The 25,332-nt window shown below is 37.4% G+C and overlaps 1 protein-coding gene and 1 long non-coding RNA gene across 5 annotated transcripts in view; both read right to left on the bottom strand.

Annotated features, from left to right (window-relative positions):
• The window catches only part of LOC122459567, a 13,990-nt gene extending 773 nt beyond the window's left edge, over positions 1 to 13,217 (bottom strand). The window contains exons 1-2 of the long non-coding RNA XR_006280350.1: positions 12,772 to 13,217; positions 1 to 2,434 (exon numbers count right to left, since the gene is read on the bottom strand). The exon at positions 1 to 2,434 is cut by the window's left edge and continues 773 nt beyond it. This is a non-coding gene — a long non-coding RNA (uncharacterized LOC122459567). The remainder of the gene's footprint in view (positions 2,435 to 12,771) is intronic.
• Positions 1 to 25,332, bottom strand: part of MEIS1 (Meis homeobox 1) — a 128,050-nt gene that overhangs the window by 7,183 nt on the left and 95,535 nt on the right. For all 4 annotated transcript variants that reach the window (XR_005291709.2, XM_038393759.2, XM_043512008.1 and 1 more), the window contains exon 9: positions 18,622 to 18,698. Coding sequence is in view for 3 of the 4 variants with exons in the window: in XM_038393759.2 (XP_038249687.1) it covers positions 18,622 to 18,698 (77 nt within the window). In the remaining variant the exon portion in view is untranslated. The remainder of the gene's footprint in view (positions 1 to 18,621; positions 18,699 to 25,332) is intronic.

The following is a 25,332-nucleotide window of genomic DNA, read 5'->3' on the forward strand; positions in this document are numbered from 1 at the left end:
TTATGTTGTTTGTACTTCAGTAGTCTTTAAAAGAGACATCTACAGTACAGCACGCTTAGTTTCCTTAGATTTCACTTTCCTGACTGACTTCCATTACACAAGTCCTCAGAAAGTTAATCAAGATGTGAATTATAATCAATCTTGTCTTGCCAAAAGGTACTCTGGAAGCACTCACACATATACACAGGGCCCTATTCTGTAAATCTTACACATACATTAGGTCATACTTTAATCAGTACCAGTTCTGTATCAATTTTTATACACACTTCTAATACACAAAAATAAACTACAACAAACTGTGCTGCAAATCAGTTCATCATTATCTTGTACGAACCATGAAAATTAGAATAAATGTGAGCAGAAGGTTAGACTAATTCTCCATTCTCATTACAAGCACAGGTGTAGCACAAACACCATGTAAAAAAGGCAATTAAAGTATCTGCTTCCCCCCCCATTAGCTGTCTTAGCTCCATGATGAATTATAAAATTGTTTAATACCAGGAACCTGGCATTTGGAGAAAGCAATTTTCATAGCAACTCTCATAAGAAAAACAACATAGAAATAAGGTATTTATTTTGGTAAACCCAGAAGACTTTTGCTTTTCCTATGTGCATCCCACCCTTGTACTACATAGACTTCTAAATACCTGACAGAGTAGGAAGTCCTTGGAGAATAAGGAGGGGGACCCTTTCTGGTAGCCATCTGACCAGTTTTATGGGGAGCAGTTTTATGCTTGCTAGCTCTCCATAAAAACCCTCATTTAGGAAAAATCTTTTCACTCAGAACAAGAAGTACACAGCTAAACAGCTTAAGTAAACTGAGAACATTTACTGGTACAAATAACCAACCTTTTCAACCTTCCCCCTTCTCCAAAGGACGCACATTATTAGTAGATTAGGTAGCTGAATCTTACTTCAACGAATTATTTAGTCTGGTATTTACCAATACTTATAAATAAGACCTGTCTAAAATAAAACACATTCTCACCTGTTTGTCCCACACTACCACTCAGGATGTCTACTTTCAGTACATTTTACACACAGGCACTTCCTTAAATATGTATTTTGTATAAGTAGACAGATTCTGCAAAACAGCCATGTGTTTGGATGCCTTAGGGGTGAATTCAGATGCAAGAACATTTTCCTTCTGGGCAAAGTAATAAAATGACATTCTTGCTCCTCCCACTAGAAGTCAAACTGAGGTCAGCTCCCCATCCTTGTATCTGTTTAAATAAACTGGTCCAGCTGTTTGTTTCCAAAATGCCCTTTAACCTTCTGTCCCATCCTCCCTGTCTTTGTAACAGAATGCTTTACTTTGCATTATAGTAGATTCCAAACTACTATGCATTAAAAAAAAAAAAGTATCTACTTTAAAGTTTCTTTATTTTTCCTGTGAACCCAAAAGAACACATTAGATTAAAGTAGGAATAACTGTTCTGCTTTCAGAGAGCAGAATGTGATTCAATTATATCTACAAATCACGTCTTAGGGCTGTTCACAAAAAAAGAAAAATATTTAATTATGTACGGAAAAGGAATATGTATTTAGGAATAAAACCTCTCTGCCACAGTTTTTAGTAAAGAAGGGTCAATAGCAAGATCACTACTTGAATTTGCAAAATTCTTGTTCAATACAATGATAGAAGCCCTGGTAGCAACAAAATGGTGGCACAAAACAGTTAACAACAACAAAAACCCCTCCAATTGTTCCTAGCACTCACATCACTCTCATTTCCTTCCTTGTTAACATTCTATTACTTTAAAGAATGTTTTTGTTTTAAAAATGCAGAAGGAACTAGGACTAATGCTTTTTTTAAAAAAAGTATTTACTTGTAAAACAAATGTTTATTCAAAACTAATTTTCTCCAAATACAAATCTTCTACCAACTCCTATAACAAATTATGGTTCCATTCTGGCAAACACTTAACCTCATACTTAAAACATAGACATAATTTTACTCATGTTAGTAAAGTTACGCACATGCTTAAGTGTTTGCCTAAGGAGTGTTTATTTCCACACTACACCATGTGTCAATAAAGTTACTCTGATGCAGACTCTTTCTTCCTGAATAGCAGAGTCAATAGCTGCTTATAACTAATGTGATTTGTCAAAGTGCAAGTCAGACCTGCCACCAAACTGAAAAAAGTTAACACATTGTGTGGAATGCTGCAAAACAATGCATATGCAAATGGATATTTTTGTAAGGGGAAGAGAGTTAAACAGTTGGGCAAAGGTACAAGCTCAGAGAGGCTGAATTATTTTTTAAATTAATCTCATTTTCTTCTCCCTTTAGATACAACAGCTCCTATTCTCTCTTTTCAGAGTAGCAGCCGTGTTAGTCTGTAATCGCAAAAAGAAAAGGAGTACTTGGGGCACCTTAGATGCTCAAATAAATTTGTTAGTCTCTAAGGTGCCACAAGTACTCCTATTCTCTCTTTGCTAATCAAGCAAGAACGAACAAAAATCTATTTGTGTAGCTTCTCCCCACTCTAAAGAGAACCAAGAGGCAACACTCTTTTTTAAATATGCATTTTACTGAACTGTTTTCTTTTAGACTTTTATTCTCCAGTGGTAACAGTAGCTCTCCCCTATTTAAAGGTCTCGCTTATTGTGACAATGAGCATCTCTGGTCACATGGATAAGATCAGACCAAAGCCCAGTGATGCAGCAATCTGCCTTTGAACTTTGACCTTCAGCTCGCCTGCCTTCACTGCAATAAACAAGTTTTGTTTCCTCTCATTGAGCGGCGGCATCACTGGTGATGACCAAAAAAAACCCAAACACAAAAAAAACCACACCCCCAAAAACTTTACCAGCCAATAATTTTAGGGTGAAACTGGCTAAAATGCACCAGCCAGAAAGCGAGTATTTTCGCTAAGTCACAAAGCCCTTCAAAAGGCAGATTTTGCTAGTTTCATGTTACAGCTTGCCTGATGTTTTTCACATAAATCTGCTCTTTTTCCTCTCGCTGCACCTCCCTTTGTTGCTTGTGTAGTCATCTGCAGCGCTAGCTGAAAAAGTGTGTATTTCACACTTCTGTCCATTAAATAAAATGATGCCCTCCCTTGCTATCACTGTTTCTAAAGTCACCTTTGCTTGTGACTTTACTTCATGGTTAGAGACTTCCAGTTTTCAGTGTTATATTAGATTTACTCGTGCAAGCCCCCTAAAGATAGATGTTTAGACTTGATGGCGCATATAAATTTAATCCCACCTGCCCTCCCAAAATACAAACATTTTTACAATATTGCCAGTCTCTGAGCCCTTATGTTGTTCCCTGTCAATTTCACACTGGAGAGTAGTGTCTGAATGCTGGCCAGGGGGTTGCATATCAGAAGTGGTGCTATTAAGTGCCAGAAAACACAATGCTTCAATCATTTTGAAGCATGTTCCAGCAAACAGGTTTAAGGACTATAAGAAAACCCACAAAACCTATAAAATGGCAAACCCCATTGTTAAACCAATGCCTTTTGTATATCTCACCTTTAAAATGTATCTATCTACTTTGAAAAGAAAGATGACTTTCAAATAAAGTATAAACAGACCAACTAGGATCCATCCACATAAATATTGGTAACAAAGTACCTAAGGCTACTAATGGTATCATTTTTACAATAGATTATTTCTAAAAGCATTACCCTGCCTTCAGTTTCAGTCACCAAAACTGCCAAAATACTCACTTTCAGGACTTGCAATATTCTATACCACTTACTGGAATCACTCATTTATGTAGTGTTTCCATAATTTTTTTTTCAGTTTAACACTTAATTTCTAGAATATTTAAATGTAAACTTGTAATAATCCAAGAGTCACTGTTTAGCACATTTCATTGCGGCTTTATCCCTAATTCCGAATTTGCAGTTTTGCTTGTTTATGTACTTTCTTGGGCCTTTTTAGGTAGTAAATTAAAGAGAGAAAAAAACTTTTGCAGAAATCATTTCACAAAATTTTCACATTTCAAAGTCTAAAATGTGCTTTAAAAAACAGCCTTAAAAAACACATTCAAGAATAAATAGATCCCTCTTGAATTATCAATAGAGAGAGTAACTGGAGGTTTCCCAACTGTAATCATACTTCCCACCTCTAAAATGAGAAATAAATATGAAAAAAACTCTTACTACAGTTATTAAAGAGGTTTTATCTTGAAGCTAGTTAGTGAGGTTAATGACCCATAACCACCATTCATTAACTTTCCATGCTTCCTACACTCCTTTTATTTGTGAAAAACGGGTTTCAAAACACTCAAGAAAGTTGAAGCAGACCTCATGAAGCCATGACTGGCAACTTTTCTTGGTTTCTCTCTCCTCCTCCTCTGAAATGAAGACAGTCAGAACTGCAATACATCATTTACAACACTAAATAGGGGTAGGGAGGGAAGAGAATACATGCTCTGCTAACCGCCTACTTCAGAAACGTAATATTGGAATTTACTCAAATTACAGCAAGTCCATCAATCAGATGTATCAAAGTTCTCCCTGAAGCTTAGTTTTCCTCCTTTGGCAGCACTGGAATATTTGTCAAATGAGAATACAGAGGGTTGGGTAGTGTGTAAGATAATATTTAAGAGTGAACTACAAATAAAATACTATGCAAAACTAGTGATGAAAAACCACTAATTAGCTGACAAATTTGATGTAAAGCACTAATGAAAGCCATATGCTGTTCTGCAATTTTGTTTTAAAAATACTTTCTGACTTCAAGCATTACTATGTGACCCTACAAATGTATTCCTATTGTGCATTCAGAAAAGTTTCTTTGAAGCAGGAAAGTGCTATTTATTCTCTTGCAACCACAACCTGCTAATGTACCAAGCATATCAAGCACAAAGATAGAAAGGATGAAGATGTGATCAGATATACACATCCAGTGTGTATACTTGGTGTGCCCTACATTTACTAGCCAGGCACATAAGAACTGTGTCTTTTGTCAGAATCCTGCTTGATCTTCTCTGAATGCTATATTTACTCTTCTCCCCCTCCCACCCCAGGCACCTTCTTGTTATTCATCGTGGGACACACCCACCCCAAACAACAGGAATGGTCTCTGGAGAGCTATGAAGAGGGTCAGGAGGGTATCCTGCCACTGAGCTGGATGGAGGCACTGCTCAGTTGTTATTACCACATCATGGTAGGAGCAGCACCCACTCTTGGTGCATGCCCTCTGGAAGGAATGACAACTGACGGCTCTGCATAGTGACAGATTCACCTGCTCCTGGCCCTGCTCCTCCCTTGTTCCAAACCCTCAGCTGCACCCAGGAAGTCCCCAAAGAACACAAGGGTAGGCGACACCTGAGTGATCTCCCAGAATTCTACTCCTTTCCAACTTCCAGTACCCCTGCCACCATACTAAATCTTCTGTGTCCAGTCTCTATGGGGTTGGGGAGGGGCAGGCAGAAATCTGACTCCCTGACACCACAATTCTTGCAAAGAAGATATAAAATCACCTAAGTGGCCAATTGATGCAAGAGTAAATCCTCAAATAGAGAAGAGCAAGCAGAGCTAATCCTCTGCTTTTCCCCAATCCTAGACCCCACTGTAGAAGCTCTCTGGTGATCCTCAGGTGCCACAATAACCCTTTAAAGATCACTACAAGCAACTATAAATTAGAACAGCATTAAAATTGTTCTCACTTACACCACGAGATGAACTGATTCTTTACAGCCACGAAATAATACTATGGGCCAAGTTCTGGTCCATTACAGAAATGTCTTGAACTGTACATCCACTTCTAATCACCAGTGCACTTCCTGCTCCCTGTTTCCAGCACAAATAATCTCCCTGAGTGGACGTATTGAACTGTCTTTCATAGATTATAAAGCCAGAAGGGACCACTGTGAACATCTAGTCTGACCTGTTCATCTAGTCTGAGCTCCTGTTTCACAGGCTTTGCTGGATTATAGAAGCACATGCTGAAAGGCACAGACCACACTCCTGGCCTCTAACCCATGGAATGTCCTTCAACATGCCTGCAGTAGCGTGTGTGTGGAGTGGGGCTCTCTCTGCTGGTTTTGAGGATAGCCAGAATTGGTGTGCAACTCTTCCATTCTGAACTTACCCTTCATCTGTGGCTGTTTTCACATGTGCCTACAGACAGACAAACCAATAAATGGTCATTACAGCTGGATAAATTCTAGAAATAGGCCTGAATATAAACCCTGAATCCTAAAACTCTCAACTCGATCTAAACTTTGTAACTCAGGCCCAAGTCTGTTGCATACCAAAATCTACAGTACAATCAGGTGGTTGGTCTTCAGAAGGCAGCTTCAATCTAGCGACTTCGACTTTCTACTCTATTGCATGGATTGTGCGGTGAAAGGATAATATACTGAATTGGCTTTCAAATCTTATTGCAAACCATTGGCTATTTCTTTAAAAAGACTATTGCCTCTCAGGAATATCTTCTTCTGATCTGGTATTTCAACATCATCTGTTTTTTGAGTTGAATATAGCAGCAGTGTCTAATTTTGATCCCTGAGGTCCCCGTGTCCACACAAGAGGCACGTGCACAGGCAGCAGTAGTGCAAGTTTCCCCACTGACACTCTAAACTAGAGCTGGATAAAATACTTGCAACTCATCCATTCAAGCTTAGCTGGGGCTCCGAGATTCATTGCATTTATGGACATCACAGCCTTAGCCCCAAAAGCTTGTCAATGTAAGTGGGGAGTTTCTAGGGTTCCATCTGGCTTAGCACCTATATCATGAGCGCTGCTTTAGTATGTAAAAGTCCCTCTGACAAACAATCAAAAAAGCATATAGAACTTCTCTTTCTATCTAGTCTAGAGTCTTGCCTTGACCCTGGATCTTCCTGTCCAAAAGGCTGGTGGCCCTCTTCTAAGGTCTGGTGGCTTTTCCAGTTGGGAGCCTTGTACAGGCTACTGTCCCCCACCCACTACTTATAATAGATCTTATGGGAGAGTGGGAAGATGTGCCCAGTCCTGTGGCCCACAGTAAAAAAGTTAGAGCAAGCAGACTGCTCACACTACTAGCTGCTGGCTCAAATGAGCAGGGGCTGAGAAATGCTCTTGTGTGTGAAGGCTATAGATCTCTGTATTATGTCCTGTCCTCCAGCAGACCATTTAGGAATTAAAGAACCAGTGTCCCATACCAGATGCTCCCACCCTAACGGGTCACTGGAGTGAGCTGAGAGTGGCCAACCAGACCCCTGAAGAGCCTCTTAGGGGCATACAGCCACAGAGCCTCTGAAAACAAGAGAATACAAATCGAAACGCTATAGTTTGATTTGTGACTCTCACATGGAATGAACCAGGTAGAGTCACCCAGCAACCCATGTTCTGGCTCTTTAGGTAGGAGAGGGTAGCTCCATTTCCATGACGATTTGGTCCTTGCTGTCGCTGCTAAGACTACAAACAAAAATGGCAGTTGTGGTGGTGTTTTTATGACACAGACTTCTGTTTAATAGAAACTGGTCTGAAACGACCAATTCTTTTCGCATAGACCATGAAAGATCATCAGCTAGTAACAACTGCCAAAATATTCACTTTCAGGACTTGCAATATTCTATACCACTTACTGGAATCACTCATTTACCTAGTGTTTCCATAATTTTTCCAATTTAACACCTAATTTCTAGAATATTTAAATGTAAACTTGTAATAATCCAAGAGTCACTGTTTAGCACATTTCATTGAGGCTTTATCCCTAATTCCCAATTTGCAGTTTCAAAATTTTGTCTGGTAATGTGATTCCCATTTTGCTTGGAGATTAATTTCCATGAATGGAATCTCCTATTATTGCTGATTAGGGAATCTCCCCACCATGACATTTATTAGGGCAAGGAGAGGAGAACTGATGTCCCCAGAAAATGGTATGATCAAATGTACATCGGTAGGTCAGAGGAATGGCACAGAAGAAGGAGGCACATAAAGCTTATCATAGCTAGGTCCTCAGATAATCTATATCAATGATGCTATGCTGATTTACACCATCTGAGAAGCTATCCCTTTTAGGTTCAGGGTGGAATTATAACTGAATATTAAGAGGCAATGGATAGCACAGTATTTTAACCACTGAAACGGTTATATGACCTAGATTTTGTTTAGGACTGCAGTGGAAGTATTTTTTTTTAAATGTATCTGCTGTTTTCTTTTCTTTTTCTAAAAAAACCCAAAGGGATCTTTAAGTGTTTAATTCTAATACAGACAGTGATACAGAATTTCTGCAGGATTATTTAAGACCAAACTGGGCAAAAAAGTACACCCTCAAAAGCACTTCCTTCCCATATGCCTCTGGCTCAGTTTCATTTTTGAGAAGAGAAAATTGTTTTATTCAACAAGGAGGCAACATTTGCCCCATTTTTAATATTTCAGGTTGACTTTTTAACTACTCAAAAATGCAGTTTGTTCTATGTGGGCACAGCCTGGAGCAACTTTATGATGTAAGTGAGGGAAAGGGTCTCTGAGGGCACAGTTCTTAGCTTGTCAGGGTTTCAGTTCTCAAGGGTTAATCGCTGTACACAAATCTCAGCAACTGTTGACACAAAATAGGTGGAGATCAGGTCTGTGCAAGCACAAAATACCAGAAAGGCAAACTGTATGTAAACACACTTAAGACAGATTTGACAAGAATAGACCAAAACCTGACTTGCAAAGAAATGACAAACCATTACTTCCCTCCTCCTCCACTTCCCCTGCCGAGGTTACTTTTTCTAACAACAACAAAAAAACCACTCTCTCATTTTAAAGAAAAACTGTAAGCACCTCAATGTATGTAAGATTGCTTGGCAGGGATTGCCATAATGTGTAAGATGTCCTATATGTTTTTAAAGAATAACTCTGTTTACACATAGCGTATACTTGGGTTTCAGTTGTATTTTTTTAAACAGAAACTAACAAAGAATTCTGACCCAGACCCTAATACAACAGAATAAAGCTCTTGCAAAAGGGAGAAAATAAGGCAACTGGAAAATGTATGAACAGTGCCTTTTAATCTTATCTTCATGACACCTGACAGCACATTAGTTACAGAATATGAATGCATCCACTAAAAAGTTTGTCATGTACAAAACTATCATATAAAAGATGGAATGCCTAGGGGAAAAACAATTTTTGCTACCTATTAACTTCTAAAATGCCAAGCGTCCTGACTGTCATTCTCTCGGCATGCTTGCCTTGTCTGTAGAGTGCAACATTCTGCTAAGGGAGCTGACTTCCCTCGATTTAAAAAGTGTATGTGTTGATATGCATTTGGTAATTGCTGGCTATTATTTAATTTATTTGCTGAGTACTCAAAAGAGGTTGATTTGCTTGCAAACTAGTGGAAATTTACTAGAAATTCACTTTCTTTTTTTGTTGGCCCCATGTATCCAAGGAAGGTCTCTCCATAACTAGCAAAAAGTGAAATTCAGATTGGTACAGAGGGCAAGCCCAAGGGCTAGGCACCACTGGAGTCCCACTTAAGGCCTATTTTGAGGGTTTAAATAAGCTTTGTGTTAGTTCTCTGCACAGAGGTGAATTTTACCCAGAAGGCCTATGACAATGGTTAAAAGTTTTTAGAACAGATCACGGTAAAGTTTTGGTTACTTTGTGCATGCCAACTGAAATTCATCTCTGAGCAAACTGGCTGGCATAAAGCATCAGAATAGACTAGCTCAACATGGCTTGTAGACCTTTTGTTGGTCCTTTGTGCAGGGATGAATTTTACCTGACCCACACACCAACAAGTAGTTCATGATCCGTCTTATCCTTCTATCACAATGGGATGTGTGGTCTCCCCAGTTCTGTCTCATTTAAAGCTGCATAGAGTTCCTGTTCCATAGGAACTTTGCAACAAGAGGGTTAGTAACAAGTAGGGGGTCTAATATTTATGGATATGCACACAGAAAGTCACCTGACCAAGTCATGACCCATATGCAGAACCCTCCTTGGAAAAATAATTTATTCCTACTCAGAGAGGGAAAAGCTGTTGGAAGGGCTTTCCAGTATTTCCACCACTAGAAACCAGAGGAATTTTGGTGCTGGTGATTGTAACAGAGAATATTTAACTTGTCTTTAATGGCCAGCTTGAATGGGGACTCTGGGTATTACCCGCCTTTTCTCTCTTGCACATTCTACTGTGAGTGTGTGTGTGTGTGTGTGTGTGTGTGTGTGTGTGTGTGTGTCCGTGTCCCTTTTCTGCAGTGGTAGAAACTGCAATGTCACTAAACAACCAGCCAGCGATGCGCCATCAGCTCTACCAAGGTTTTAGTGCTGACCCTTCCTGTTATCAGGCAGGATATTCATGATCAGAAAGATTAGACTCGGTCTGATGCACTGGACAATACAATCTTCTAATGTATCATTTATTATACAGGCTGAGGTAATGTATATTTGTCCACACTGCCTTGTGAATTTTAATCTTGATTCGAAGGGTTTATAGTCTTGAAATGAGTGAGGTAATTCACTCCCCCAAGAACTCCCCTCCATTTCAGTCTGGATCCAGGGACAGCTTTGGGGACACTTGAAACAAATGTGTTACTCATAGATGGCAAGAATTTTGTCTCTGGGCATTATAATCTAGTCTATCTTGGGGGCACCAAGAACTCCAAGGCTGCTTTGAACAAAGTATGGAGGACAAATCAACATCACAGCCATGTGGTGTAGATGGTAACCTACTATAAGATAGTCTTAGAGCATGATGGGTTCCTCCCACTTAAAAATGTAGTCCCAGAAGAAAAATGAGTGTGGCATTCTGAATATATACTATAAGTACCTACCATCTTGGTAAATAATTTACTCATATTTTGTTATTTAAGTATTTTAACCATATAAATTATACTTAAGTCTGTGCTGTAAAACATGAAACTAAGTACTTTTAAAAATATGAATTTATTGTTTTTTTTCCTTAAAATCAGACAAAAGCAGCACACTCCTAAGATCCTCTGACATGACAATACCTGATGGATTTGAAATTCACAACTCTTCTCCCTGCAAGCTATTTGCTCAGCTTTCCTAATAATACCTTGGTTGTCTGGCAACTCTCCAGGTCTGTCTAAGGCAATATGCAAGCTACACATTTTTGACTGATTTCAATATTTTCTTATGAGTGTTGTACAGTGTTTTACGTAGTGAGTATTCTGGATTACTGTAATTTAAGAACCAAGAAATAGACTACAGATGTAATATTATTATTACAATTGGCATTCAAGGTGAAATGCGTAACAATTAGCTAAGACTTAGTGAAAACATAAAAGTAAAAATCTGTTTTAAAAGCCCTGCACATGGTACATTTAGAACAGCTAATTTACCACACATATTCTGAATTGTTTGAATAATCAAACCATTTGCTCAGCAAGATTCCTTTTTATGGTTGGTGGGCTTGATAGGGTTGGTCCACTTCCTCTTCACAGAAGCCTACCTTCTCACCTTAATTTTGCTTTGGAGTAACAAACAACACAATGTTTAACTACTTTTCATATTGTATATTTTCTTTTACATCTGTTTTTCTTGCTTTAACATCATTCCTGTGTTTTAGTATTATTGACAAACAATGTTGAAACATCTGTAAATGTATTATTAAATTATATTAAGAATTAAAAGGGAGAACAGAAATCTGATGATCCTGATTGATGGCTGAAGTTAAGTTAATTTGTGAATGTTTTAACATTTACAGCTAAATAAGTACCTGTATTTACTTTATCTCTTACTACTCAAAAAAGTATTTATTACACAGATTCAAATTGCAGCTTGACCTTTACTAGTTTTATCTGTTTACCGTAATAAAAAGAGTAACAGATCAATCTTTAAAAAGTGCATATTTTACTAATGATGACTGAAAACTCAGTGTGACATGGTTTGTAAAGGCAATAAACGAAGGGTATTTTGCCCATTTATTCTATTTCGCAGTTTTGTAGGCCCTGCATGTGAAAATGCACTCCTGTGTAGACGACCAGCACCAGATGTGTGCATCACTTAAAGCAAGCCCACTTATCCCTAAAAATAGTGTTTAAGTGGGTCTCAAGTGGTGCATTGGTCATATAGTGACCCTCTGCACGGGGATGAATTTCACCCTCAGTGAAGTAATTTAGCTAAGATGGTATGCATTTCAAAGTACCCAATTCAACTCACAGGAAATATTGGAAATGGAAGTCTTTCCCATTTACATCAACAAAAGCTGGATTGGGGCCTAACTCGGAACTGTGGGGTAACCTCTGTACAATACTACGTCATATGTATTTCTATTTATTTATTTTTAAATGGGCCAAAATCCAGGCACCCAAAGCAGAACCCTACACTAACTGCAGGTAAGCAGAAGAAATCTCTGGCTATTGGGGCCCAAATCTGACAGACCTCAAAAAAGACCCGAAGAAGAGCTCAGTGTATCTTGAAAGCTTGTCTCTGTCACCTACAGAAGTTGGTCCAATAAAAGATGTCACCTCACCCATCTTGTTTCTCTGAAAAAAAGGCATTCATCTGTTCCAGACTAAACCACTGGGGCCTGTTTGCTCATGACCAGCAGGGTCTGGTCTGTGGTTTCAGCCATCCCTTCTCCCAATCTGCTATGCAAAGACAGGAAGTGGAGAGAACTTCCACTAAGTTCCCTCCTACTGTCCAAAGTAGAAAGGGATGAAGATTATACCGCCATCTCTCCTCCCACTGCAGAGAAGTGACCCCTTTACCTCTGGGCAATGGGAAGCCTCCTTCCTACTGCCTGATGGGGAAGGGCTGTACAATCCTGTCTCCTCCGTAGAGAGTGAAAAGGAGTCCGTGGCTCAATTACCACTCCACCCCAAAATGCCATTTCCATATGGATTGCATTCCATACAGTTGGGGAAACATACCTTGTAGTACCCACTTTAAAAAAATTCTTATAGCTGCTTCCTTGAGAAGCTCTAGCTCCTCCATGCTTTGGAACTTGAAATTTGGCAGAAGGGAGTTGTCCTGGTGGCAGGGATATGCCATTTGCTATCCCAGTGGAAAAAAAAAAAGCGCCCAAATTTGGCCAAATTATAAACTTTTGAAAAATCTCCATTCACATATGCTCAGTAGAGGCTCATTTGAATTTGACAGCTAAATTCTCCAAATATTCTGTCTATACTGGGCATGTTCCAGAGCAAGTCTGCAGGGGTTGTGCAGTACTTCTGGGAACTGAGAACAGGCAGAGTGTCTCCCCCGAGCTCTCAGGGTATGTCTACACTGCAATTAGACACCCATGGCTGCCCCTGCCAGCTTACTCAGGCTCATGGGATTCGGGCTAAGGGGCTGTTTAATTGTGGTGTAGACATTCCAGCTCAGGCTGCAGTCTGAGCCCTGGGACCCTTCCACCTCACAGGGTCAGAGAGCCTGGGCTCCAGCCTGAGCCCAAACGTCTACACAGCAATTAAACAGCTCCTTAGCTCAAGCCCGAGTCAGCTGGCATGGGCCAGCCATTGATTTTTAAATTGCAGTATAGACATACACTCAGTGGTCCCCAGCTGATGCCCAAGTAGCATGGAAGAAAAATAGCAGCCTGATTTGAATAGAGAGAGAACATGAGCTGGACTTTGGGACAGCAGGAAATAGATTGGAACAAGGATCCTTGCTAGATGAAGAACTAAGATGAGGACCAGGGACAGGCTGGAGGGGACAGAAAGGGTCAATGAGGGAGGGGAACAGGGACAGCGGGGTCCCCAACCATTAAGCACATTCCCTTGCAGAACCAAGATTCCTGAGAGTCAACATTCCTTTGCTGTAAGAAAACAACTATCAAACCCACTTCTCTCTAGTGAGTGGTCTACCCAGAGGATGACAACATACTAGTGCTATCATTTACTCCATTAGCTTAAGTGGGAGAGATCTGAACTGTGGACTCAAGTTTCCAACCCTGCTTATGACCCATGTGGGTGATGGTATTATTCCAGATGATCCAACTTTTTATTTTTTTCATTGCTAAAAAACCTTCTAAAACCATTCTAAAAAACCTAAGAAATTACATACTAAAAATCTACATTTAAAAAAAATTGATATTGCAAAGTCAAGCACCCAAATGCCAGTTGTGACTGAAACCTTAATTTGGCCCTCTTGTGCAGATGCATTATGATACAGTCTTTAATCATATGATCACCTACTCTTTTTCCACTGGGATCCCTAACTCAGTCAGTGCACAGACTAGACAGTACTATTGTCAGTTTTCTGAAAATTTAGGCCATAGGCATTTCACCTTAATCTCTCTGAGCCTCTGTCCTCCATCTGTAAAATGTGGATAATACCACTCAGCACCTCAAAGTGGTGTTGTGAAATTTAGTATTAACTAATTAGAGTGATGAGCACCACAGAAAAGTCCATGAGGAAATTAATAATTCTCTCTTCAAAACAAGGTTTGAATTGCACGTAGCAAACGAAGCACTGAATGAGCATAAAATAAAAGTGAATAGCTGCTCATTCCATGTGTACTATCCATCCTGTGCACTGAATGAGGCAGGGATAATGTAGAAAAAATAGCATGTGATCATGTATTTTAGACTGTTTCATAATGGTTACGCACATGGGGGCCAAATAAAGATTGCACATGCAACCTTAAGTTTGGTGTTTCCTAACTTTTGAGTGTTTGACTTTGCAGCCTTAACATTCTTTTACAATGTGTGTGTGTGTGTGTGTGTGTGTGTGTGTGTGTGTGTGTGTGTGTATAAACATCACACACACACTTGACAACCAATACAGTTCTGTAGCACTTGATGAGAATTGCTTTGCCGCCTAAAAGTGCCACTAGTAATTATTTAACATTAGCTCTTAACCGGAACAGATTCAGTAAACAAGGAAACTATACAGATTGTTTGATATACCTTATAGTAGCTCTCTGTTGAAGTAATAAGTGATTGTGATTGAAACATCCAGAAAGTGCAATACAGAGCAGAAGTTTTTTATCACAGGGGAAAAACACCTTATTAACCTCTACTCTGTCAGGTCCTCTCTATGTCCATATACGCAACACTGTCAGGAATGATTGAGTGTCCCTTCTAGTTCATGTTATCATGCTCTGAACCTAAACCACTAAGGGGCTAAATGACTAACAAGAGAATGACTTGAATGGGTGATTTAGACTAACAACATACTCAACTCTGCCACTGTAGTTCCTACACCAGGCTTTTTGCTATACAATGACATGTCACTCTTTCCATAACAGAAATATCCAACAGTTGCAAAACATAGTTCCAAATGCAAACACTGCTTGGTTTACAATCAATCAAAATCTTTATTTATAAAAAATCACTTACTTTTTATATTGGAATTGGCCAGGAATTTCAGTTCAAAACTTATGCATTTTTAAGATATCTGTCCTGCCACTGATAAGTTTTGTGGGACCTCTCATACCTTCAATCCATGCATGCAACCTCCTCTAACTTCAAGTGGAGTTGTGTACGTCAATTGAAGGAATAACAATGTTTCTGAACGCATGTGAAAAATCATCCTCTTTTCATTAAGAGTTTGCACAGAAAATTAAAGTACACAACTAGCATTTATTGTAAAAGCATTTAAAATATCACAGAAGATATAGAACAAATGCTTTCAAACTGCATAAAACAAACCTTTTCTTCACTGACTGTTTTGTGGCAAAGTGATAATGCTATCCAGAAAATCCAATGTTCCCACTCTGGACTAACTACCCTACTAGTAGACATGAGTTTATGTTTTTCATGCACATTTCATGTATTCCCACATGCTGTGTTGCTGCCAATAATTTATGACTGATCTGCACCCGGGCTGCCCTTCAGCATTTTATTTAATCTTTGCAACAGTGATTTACAATGACTCCTTCATTAACACAAAAATCTACATGTGTGTTAACAAGTTTGGAAGAATCTAAGAAAGAAGGCAAATTTTTTTTGAAAGTTGTGGCTGAATGACTTACAAGCCAGCTGAAGAAAGGCAAAGTAAACCATAAATGATCTGTTTGTTGTTCCCCGCAGCAAACAATTTAGGCAAAATAATTTGTTCTCATGCATACCTTGTTATAAACAATATATTAATGAAAACGTTGGGAAACATTTTCATGTATCACCAACATTCAAATTAGCTGTTCGGTGTTTATCCCACAGGTAGTCCTTTGCATGGCCTGCTCTCTCAGACTTTCAGTGAGAACATCCATTTTAGAAACTGCCCTTTTTTGAAAGCCTGTGTACTGTATTTTGGCATTGCTACCCCTTCAAAAATCAAAGGGAAATCAAACATGGACACAGAATTTAAAAAATGCACTTCATCAGCTCTCCAGTTCTGAATATTTTGGGGGAAATTGTCTCCAGAATGAATATCACAATTTAATTGTAACTCCACTGGAGAATTCTCAAACTGGCACCAGCAGTATGACTGCCCTACATCCAGGGGACTTCAGTTAGACAGTATTTTGACCTGCATTTATTTTTTTCTTGCATAGAGAGCTTATACAGACATGTGTGACACAAAACCAAAAAAAGAATTTTTCAGTTAGAAGGCAAGCTGGGTACAAAGAGAGACCACAATGTCACTCAGGATAAAAATCTACTAGCGTTAGTTCAAAAGCATACTGTGGTCATCATCTCCTAAAACTTTTCTTAGGCCTTCCTAAACTGGCATACTTGTCCATACGAAATCGTATACTTCAGTCAGATCCTCCATTCATACTTTTCCTTGTTCACTGAAAGGACTGACTTTTTATATTTCTCCTCATAGTTCATGGCCTTGATTCACAGGCTCAGCCTTCTAAGGTTCACCCAACATGAGATTTCTAACAAAAGCAGATATATAGCCTTGGAAGAAGAGGTTCAATATCTCTATGGCATACATACAGTAGCTATGCTCACAGAATATTTTTTCTAGTATATGAAAGATGGAAAGCAAAGCAAATGCACCTGTAGGAGCAGGATTTGAAGTAAGGGATGGTATGTGTTGATGTACCAACTGTACATAGCTACACATATCTAGAGCCTTTCCAATGTAACAATCTTTTACTCAGCCATTATCATTAATTAGGAGCCCAGGTTATCTACATAGCCCCTAAAATGGACAAAACCACCTATCATTCAATTTAAGGACAACAATACAAATTAAGATATTGATTGGACAAAGGGTGGTGTAATAAATCTACAACAAATAAAGATACTTTCCCCTCTACTGATTTGTAATACTGAAATCCAAATTTGCTTTATGATATTATTATTTTTAGGACAACATTTATTTTTTCTTTTTACAGCAAGTATCTGGAAGCACACTTCAGTATATAAGATATTCTGTATTTTCCTTTAATCAGTGTCTTACAAGGCTGCAAAAAAAAAAAAATTGATCTCCCAGGTCTGCTGTGAGGTCACAGAAATTGATAACCCTTACAAGCTATGCTTATGTGAGTCTGCCTGTGTCTCACAGATAGTGCACTTTGTAAATTAATCCTCCAAAGGCAAATATATTGTAAGTAGCTTGTTATCTCTAAAGTACTAAATTGAAGAATACATGGGATTATATTGACAGAAATTACATTTTCTGTAATGGGGTTTAATATATCTGAAATCTCTCCGATAGGCTCCTAGTCTCTCTCACCAAGAAGGGTTTGTTAATGTAGGTGCAATGGACATCAAGACAAAATTTATTCACTAAAATGGATTAGGCCATGTAATCAGAGCTTCAGTAATATTAATCTCGGACACTTATTGAATGAAGGGGGGAGGGAGAAAAACTTTTGTCTGCAAACTGGCACTTCTGACTCCCTTCCCTACAGTAGGCTTGCAACTTATGTTGGCAATTTCTGGGTATTACTTCAAAGAGGATAAGGATTCCCATCATAAATACCCATTCAAAAATATTAGAACAATTAATTAGATATACTTAGTTTCACAGGGTTTTAGGTTTTGATACACTTCAAATGTGACATTTGTTCTGCTCTTTTGTATGAAAACTGGATTTCAATAACAGTATTGTTGCAGTAACAAAGGGTAATAAATCATACTTTTTAAAAATAGTCTTGTTGTACTTAAATCGGAATACTTCTGGCTGATGCAGAAACCCAGCCACAAATAATAAGCAACTTAACATCTGCTTCCAAAACAGCAAAGGTTTAATTTTTTAAAGCCGTCTCTGCTCTAACAAATCCAGGGTCCCAACTATCCTTACTTTTAAATTAATAAATTAAACACACATATTTTTTTCCCTGTAATACTTCAGTGGGGAAAAGGCAGATTTTCCTTGAAGTTTGTTTCAGGGTTTTCTTTTCTTTCTCTCTTTTTTAAAAAATTCAAAGATTTTTGAAGAAGATCCCAAAATAAATTTGTTAGTAAAAAATAATAATTTGATATAAATGGTGATGGACTCAATCAATACAAACTGAAGAAAATGTGCAGAGTGATGTACATCTGACTTAAATTTTCTAGGTCTCAAGTGATTGATTTCTTAAACGATGGGTATGCAGATACAATTATATCCAGGGAAAATACAGACATGCATATAAACTAAAATGTAACTATTTAAAGAGCTATGGGAAAGTAAATACTATATATTTTCTACAGTACTAAAACTATAGTTCTCATAACTGAAGCCATTCTGTAGGCTACATTACATTTGCATCAATAAACTTCCACAGAAAGCAGGCAACTGCAGGGCGTGTCAGCAGAATGCCAATCATTAGAGGCAGGTTGCTAGCGGTCAGAGTACTGGCTGTGAGTAAAGACTCAGTAAAATTACTTACCAATTGTTCACCTGAAGTATAGTGAGTCCTGTGTCTTGTGCCAACTGTTTTTTCTGTTCTTCTGAAGGGTAAGGGTGCTAAAAGACACCAAAATAAATATATATATTTAAAATGATGGTTTTACTCACTTTTAATTAATAATAAAGTCTGACGTCTATTATTAAAAGGTGAAAATGTTGAGGTGTGTCACTTTTTGTAATTATTAATGGGCTACTACATCATTTAATTAATGGCAGTAAAAGACAGGCCAATTATAAAGATTAGTGAAGTGTAGAAATAGCTGCTTAGGATACTGGCAGTACCTTGATACTCTGTGCAGATATTTGTTGCAGTATCACAAAGTTTTGTAATTGTCTCATGTGAATTATTAAAGTCATGTTACTGAGGGCTTTTTCGGCATTTCACCAAATAATAAAGAAAAAATGCACACAATATATATGTAAGCACCACTAGATTCTGATTTAATGAAGGCAAATCTTATCTGGTGCCTGAAAATAATTTGCAAATAAAATCAGCATCTCAAACAGGAACAAATGCTGGGATTTTGAACATAGGCCAATATAAGGTCAATGATCAGCACATTTTTGTCTGACATTAACATAGCTGTGCTACACTAATCATGAGAGACAGAAAATACATACTATCTTAAATGAAGACAATGTTAAAATTAAATCATAAGATACATTTCTTGTGAGAACTTGATTGCTTTCTCAGAAAATTCACTTATGTGTGAATATAAATTACTTAATAAGTTAAAAGCAAAAACCACATCCAAGTCTGAATTTAGAAACAACTTTGCCAGCATCATTTTCCTTGATGTTAAAGTATTAATTGTCCTTAAAGAAAATGAACCAAACCCACAAATACAGGAATTCGCAGGAAGAAATGTTGATTAGGGTAATCTATTCTGGCCCTCTACTTTAGGTAAAAGTACCACTAACTTGAAATTTAAATGCCAGAGTACTCGGGACTAACTTCGGGTCCACTACATGATAAAGTTATTTTAAAATTCCAGTAAAATTATTTGATAAAATAGATTTGACATGTCCAAACAGCACGTTAACGCTTGCAACATTCTTTACTGTATTATGCACGCATCCATTTTTCCACAAACATTCCACTGTTCTTTGGGCGCTGCCATTAGATGTAATATTACAAAAGATGTAAATGAAAACTTTTTAAAAATATAGGAATTTATAACTCAAAATCCAGTGATCTTACTTCTATGATAACTATTGAACACACTTTACATACTACTCTGAACCACATAACTGGAAATCTAATAGCTATGTTATACTAATTAACATTACTGAATTACCTCATCTTACTAACTATGGACCCTCATAATTCAATTTGTTTTCTCTTGTCAGTTTGTCCAACAGAACAGAAAGCACATTGCAATGGACTAACACTAACAGAATATGCCTATGACACAGAAAAATGATTAACTTGACTTTTACCCATCAATGGTAGAATATTACATGTAGACTGAATATATCTTATATACTTTCCAATACCAATATATTTTTACCTTTTGAAAATGCTTCCAGTGCAGCTCCATACTGCTAATTACATCTGAACTACATTTCCATTAATGATAAGTATACTTTTATGGGCATAAATATGACACAACCATTGAAAGAACATTCATAAAAACTATTTTGAATTGTATTATTTGTTAAATGTGCTGATAGCCGCTCGTTGCTGAGTTTGCAAGCCACCTTTCAGTTCTTTTATGATCTATGGTCACAGTATCAATGTCATTTAAGTTTAGAGTCAACGTAATTGCTGCTGAAATTCACTTGTGCTTTATTTTCAGAAACATGTTTGTACTTATATACTAGCAGCAAACGGCTGTATTTTAGTTCTGTCCATCAATTTGATCTTAGTCCATTAGAATAACCTGCCCATTCAGCTTGAAATAGCCTCAGTATTCTCTTCAAAACCTTACAGTGAAGATTTGTAGACTTTCATTTTAGTTTTACTTCTCATTTTAACTTTACTATCATAAAAGGATATGCTTTATTTTCTTATTTTGTTTTGTCACCTTGCATGTGATCTGATTTTAAGTAATTGAACAAACGATGTCTAATTTTATGTAGCAAGCAATAATTACTAGATAGCCTCTAGCTTTTGGAATTGAGAACTCTGTCTCCATTAAGCAATTTCCAATTGTTCTGGACTTTTTTCCAAATAGACAAGACCAGATAAAATTAGTCATCTGAATAATACAGCCACTGTATAAATAATTGCTTTAAGTGTATCAAAACAAAATTCCTTAAATCATGGTATGTTTAAGGTCATCTGATTTTTTCCATAGTCTAGTTATTGGCTTAATGTAGCATAAACTTTGAATTTCATGAAAAATCTATAATTGTTATAATCACATGAAAGCCATGACTTGATGTGGCTAATCCCTCTCAGCCAAAAGTTCACAATGTGGTAGGCTTTTTATACTGAGACTCAATATGTTTAAAATATCTTGAACACTGCATCCTTATTATATAAGCTATTTGTGGATACTATGAGTTGTGCCTTTGTAGGCTTAAAAAAAATGACTTGACAACTAATCAACATGCCACAGGCTAGGTTGCTATAAAAACTTGCAAAGCCTTGTTCCATTCCCACCCACCAGGCTAGTAAGGCATATGCTACAGGCAATGGCAGACATCACACTGCAACAGAGATAAAGGGGAAACCCCTAAGAACTACCATTTTATGAAGAAATAGGAAATTCATTCTGTACTATTGCTCTTAATCCACTTTTCACATATGTATCAGTAATAGATAGTCTCCATGAGAGTGCTCCTTTATTAATTTTGTTTAAAAAGGACAAAGACACTCTTAAAAAAAGTCACTTATAAATGTAGCTCTGATTCCCCTTGGCAAATATACCCAACACTAAGATCACTTTGGGATATCAAAGCAAATTGGACCACTGTTCAATAAACAGTGACTTGAGACCTTTACTTTGTTATGTACATTAGCCTCATACCATTATCTCTTAAAAGCTTAATTATTTGCAAACAATTGATCAAAATGTGAATTTGAGAAAGGAATGCTAGGACCACTGGGAGAGCTGCAACGCATTAGGAGAGCAAACAAAATTACCTTTAGATCTTACAATAAGAATTAACGATTGGGACCCTATATAGGGCAGTGCAGTAGCTGAAATGTTCTTTCTGGAGTGTTTTCCATTTGATCTACATTAACACCTCAGGAATGAATGAAAGCTATAAAACAGTGATTATGTAGGGGAAGGCTAACCCTCCTTCCCAGAATCAATCCAACACATGCATATTGGGAGATTGCAGACTAGCTTTCCTGTGGAGGCTAGAGGAAAAGGGTGCCTCCAAGAGATATGCTCTAAGAATTATTTTGGGAAAGTCTGATGGTCTGTGTTATGCAGAAGGTCAAACAAGATAATCACATTGGTCCCTTCTGGTCTTGGAATTTATGAAAATAGTAGCTAGTAGGGAAACAGAAATTCAGAAGAACTCAGGCTTACAACAAATAAGGGCTAAGGCATTACTGTAAAATAACAGAGCCAAATTCTACTTTTTTCTATTCAATAGGTTGCAGCAGTGTTACAGCACAACATTTGGCCTATCTGAAACCTATCACTTGTTCCTTACTATAAACCTAGTACTGAAATGTGGATTGATACTATTAATGTGTTTTTGCAGCTTTGTGGTATTACTTGTAATAATGACTTAGTACAGAAGTGATTGCTTAATAATCCCATCCGAGTCTGCATGCAAATGAAAATTTAACCCTAGGGGATTTGCCCAGGGCAATATAAACAGTTAAGGAACATTTGAAAAGGTAAAAATAACTTACAGAATTTAAGTCAGAGCAGTCATTTTAGCAGTAACAAAGCAATGAACTGACAGAGAGAAAAATGTAATTTTCCATTATGTTCTCTGTGAACAGTTTAATAAAACTGTACTTAGAGAATAGCATTCTGGATAGAAAGTGTTGTTGTTTTGTTTTTAAAATGCAGCAGAGAACTTGTTTAACCAAACAATCAATAAGACTTCTTTATTCTTTGACTACAGTCAGTGGGTAAAGAGAAACTCTACAGTAAATACAGATGGAAAGTGTCCAGACCCATATCTTAATGATACTCCTTGTCCAAATGTACTCCTTTCATCAAATTTTCCACTACTGACTGCAAATGTGGATGCCAGGACAGTGATACACTTTATCTTATCTGCCCTGGTAACCAAGTATCAATAACATTCCCTCCCTCATTGCTTTGCCCACTATAACAGCACATTGTAATGGTTGCAGAAAAATGGAAAATAATCCTGTACAGAGCTTGCTGCTGAGATAATGGAAGGCTAAGCTGTCCCTTCTCAAACCCCAGATTAGTAATTTCTTGTGACACAGAACTGCCTCTATACCCAAACTGCAAAACAGCTGTAACAAAGCACAGAGATAGAAGCAATTTTCAAGCAAAATGTTATATGTTATATTTTAAAAGGTATGGGAATAGGCACAGGAAGAACTGATCTAATATGAGGAGTTATGGCAACTGTCCAATATAATAACCCTTATCAAAGCATGTTCTGTTGCTTGGTTGAATATGTTGGGAGAACAATTTCTGAAGTTCTTTTATCCTTTTCCTCCAGTCCTTTTCCTCCTCCACAGCTAAGTTTAATGCATTTATAGAAGATGACCTTGAGCTAAACTCTGGTATGTGATGGAGAGATACTTACTCCCCTCAAAAAACTCCCCCTCAAAAAAAAAAGTTTACCACATGGACTTTCACTATATTAACCATAACATTCCTGTATTATGCTATAAAATGTTCTAATTAAATGTTTTTGAATTTATATATAGTTTTATTTTAAAGATTCTTGCTCAGCTATATTACGGGTCTAAACCTAGCTGTTCAATTAATAAAACAGAAGTAGTAAGTGATCTGGATAATATTGACAAATTAAACAAGATTTAAAGTTAAATATAAAACTGATTTGTAATCAAAACTTTATCACATTAAAAAAATTGATACCGTGGGGGGGGAGGAGGTTATATGTTGTACATGTGAATTGTTTACATTGTTCACAATTAAATTGATCTATGATACATTTTAAAAAAAATCCATAACGCTTCCTTATTGTATTTCAGCTTTATGAATTAGTTTTACTGTTTCAGTGAATGCTTTTTTGTCTCCTGACTGCACATTATCAAAGAGACACTTTGTGCCTGCTATTTGCATTACAAAAGTAGTGCATGGTGTAGTCTAAGAACATAGCTTGAATTTATAGTAGTTGAGTTCTGTATCCTCACACATGGTGGAATCAAAAGAATAACTAGGGTGTCTACACTAGCAAAGTAACCAAAAGCATTTGGAATACTATCAGTAAAGTCACAAGATTTCAACCTGCTTTCTTAATTCTCAAACAGTGTATTTAGATAGACAATAAATAGAATGCATTTAAACACAGTTTGCTCATTTTTCAGTGTGGGTGAATTAGTTTGTAGAGAAGCCCTATTCAGTAGTGGCTCTAAGAAGTTGCCAAGTTGAGGTGTACAGCTATGAAAATCAGCTGAGAAGCTGAAAACTAGATCTGGTTTGTCACATGGGAATGAGCTGCACATCTAAGGAAAAGCTAAACATTTTACAGCAATCGCTTTATTCTAAATACATCCACAAGGATACAAAAGAAAACCTTTTACAACTTTCGCACAACCAGTTACAAGTTTAGCCCTGTAAATCAGCTCTATGTATTGTCTATTTGATTTATTATTTAAAACTCATTTATTGGTTTTTCAATACATAAAACACATGTAGTGAGTAAACATAATAGAAGGATATATTCATATTAAATACACAAAGAAAACCTAGTCATCCTTTAAAATTATACACACACACACACAAGCTTAACAAGTTAACCACTTCTCAATGTCATTTTAACAACATTATTATTAAATTCCTGCACTGATAGTTATTGAAAAGTTAACTGTAAATGCAAAATTAAAAGCCATATTTCCTTTCTTTAAAGTTTAAAATGCATAAAACCATGCAATATCTGAGCTGTAGCTCACGAAAGCTTATGCTCAAATAAATTTGTTAGTCTCTAAGGTGCCACAAGTCCTCCTTTTCTTTTTGCGAATACAGACTAACACGGCTGCTACTCTGAAACCTGTGGTACCTTTGCCATATTTTACAATGTAAAGTGATACACTGCAGTTTGGTTTCTACTACATTAGAGAATTCCTAAGGGACAGATTCTGAGTAACAATTTACTCCACAAAAGGTCCTATTGATGCCTATTGAACCACTCAAGGAGTAAAGTACCATTCAAGATGAGTAAAGGTATCCAGAATCTGGCCCTTCGAAGAAAAATAGAAAAATACACCATATAAAGTATCTGAACATCAAAAAAGAGACCTAGTTTTGTCTGGGGAAGAATGGGGATGGGGGCAGACCTATACTGTTCAGTGGACAAGTTGTGTTTTCCTGAGAAAATATGCCCTCCTTGCTCTATGATTCTCTCTTTTCATTTCCCCTTTGTAGGTAATTTATTGCAAGAGCTGTCTATGAACCTGTTTTGGCATACACAAACGTGAATATCCTGGCCAGCATTCAAGGAGAGATATGGTATGGCTTGGGACACTCTGCCAATACTTTTCTGGTGGCCTGCAACAATTTATGCGGAATGCAAGCATTCATGGAGGGGGGGGGAAGAGGTGTGTGTGATG

Source organism: Dermochelys coriacea, chromosome 3 (assembly GCF_009764565.3).
Source record: "Dermochelys coriacea isolate rDerCor1 chromosome 3, rDerCor1.pri.v4, whole genome shotgun sequence".
In the NCBI taxonomy this organism is placed as follows: Eukaryota; Metazoa; Chordata; order Testudines; family Dermochelyidae; genus Dermochelys; species Dermochelys coriacea.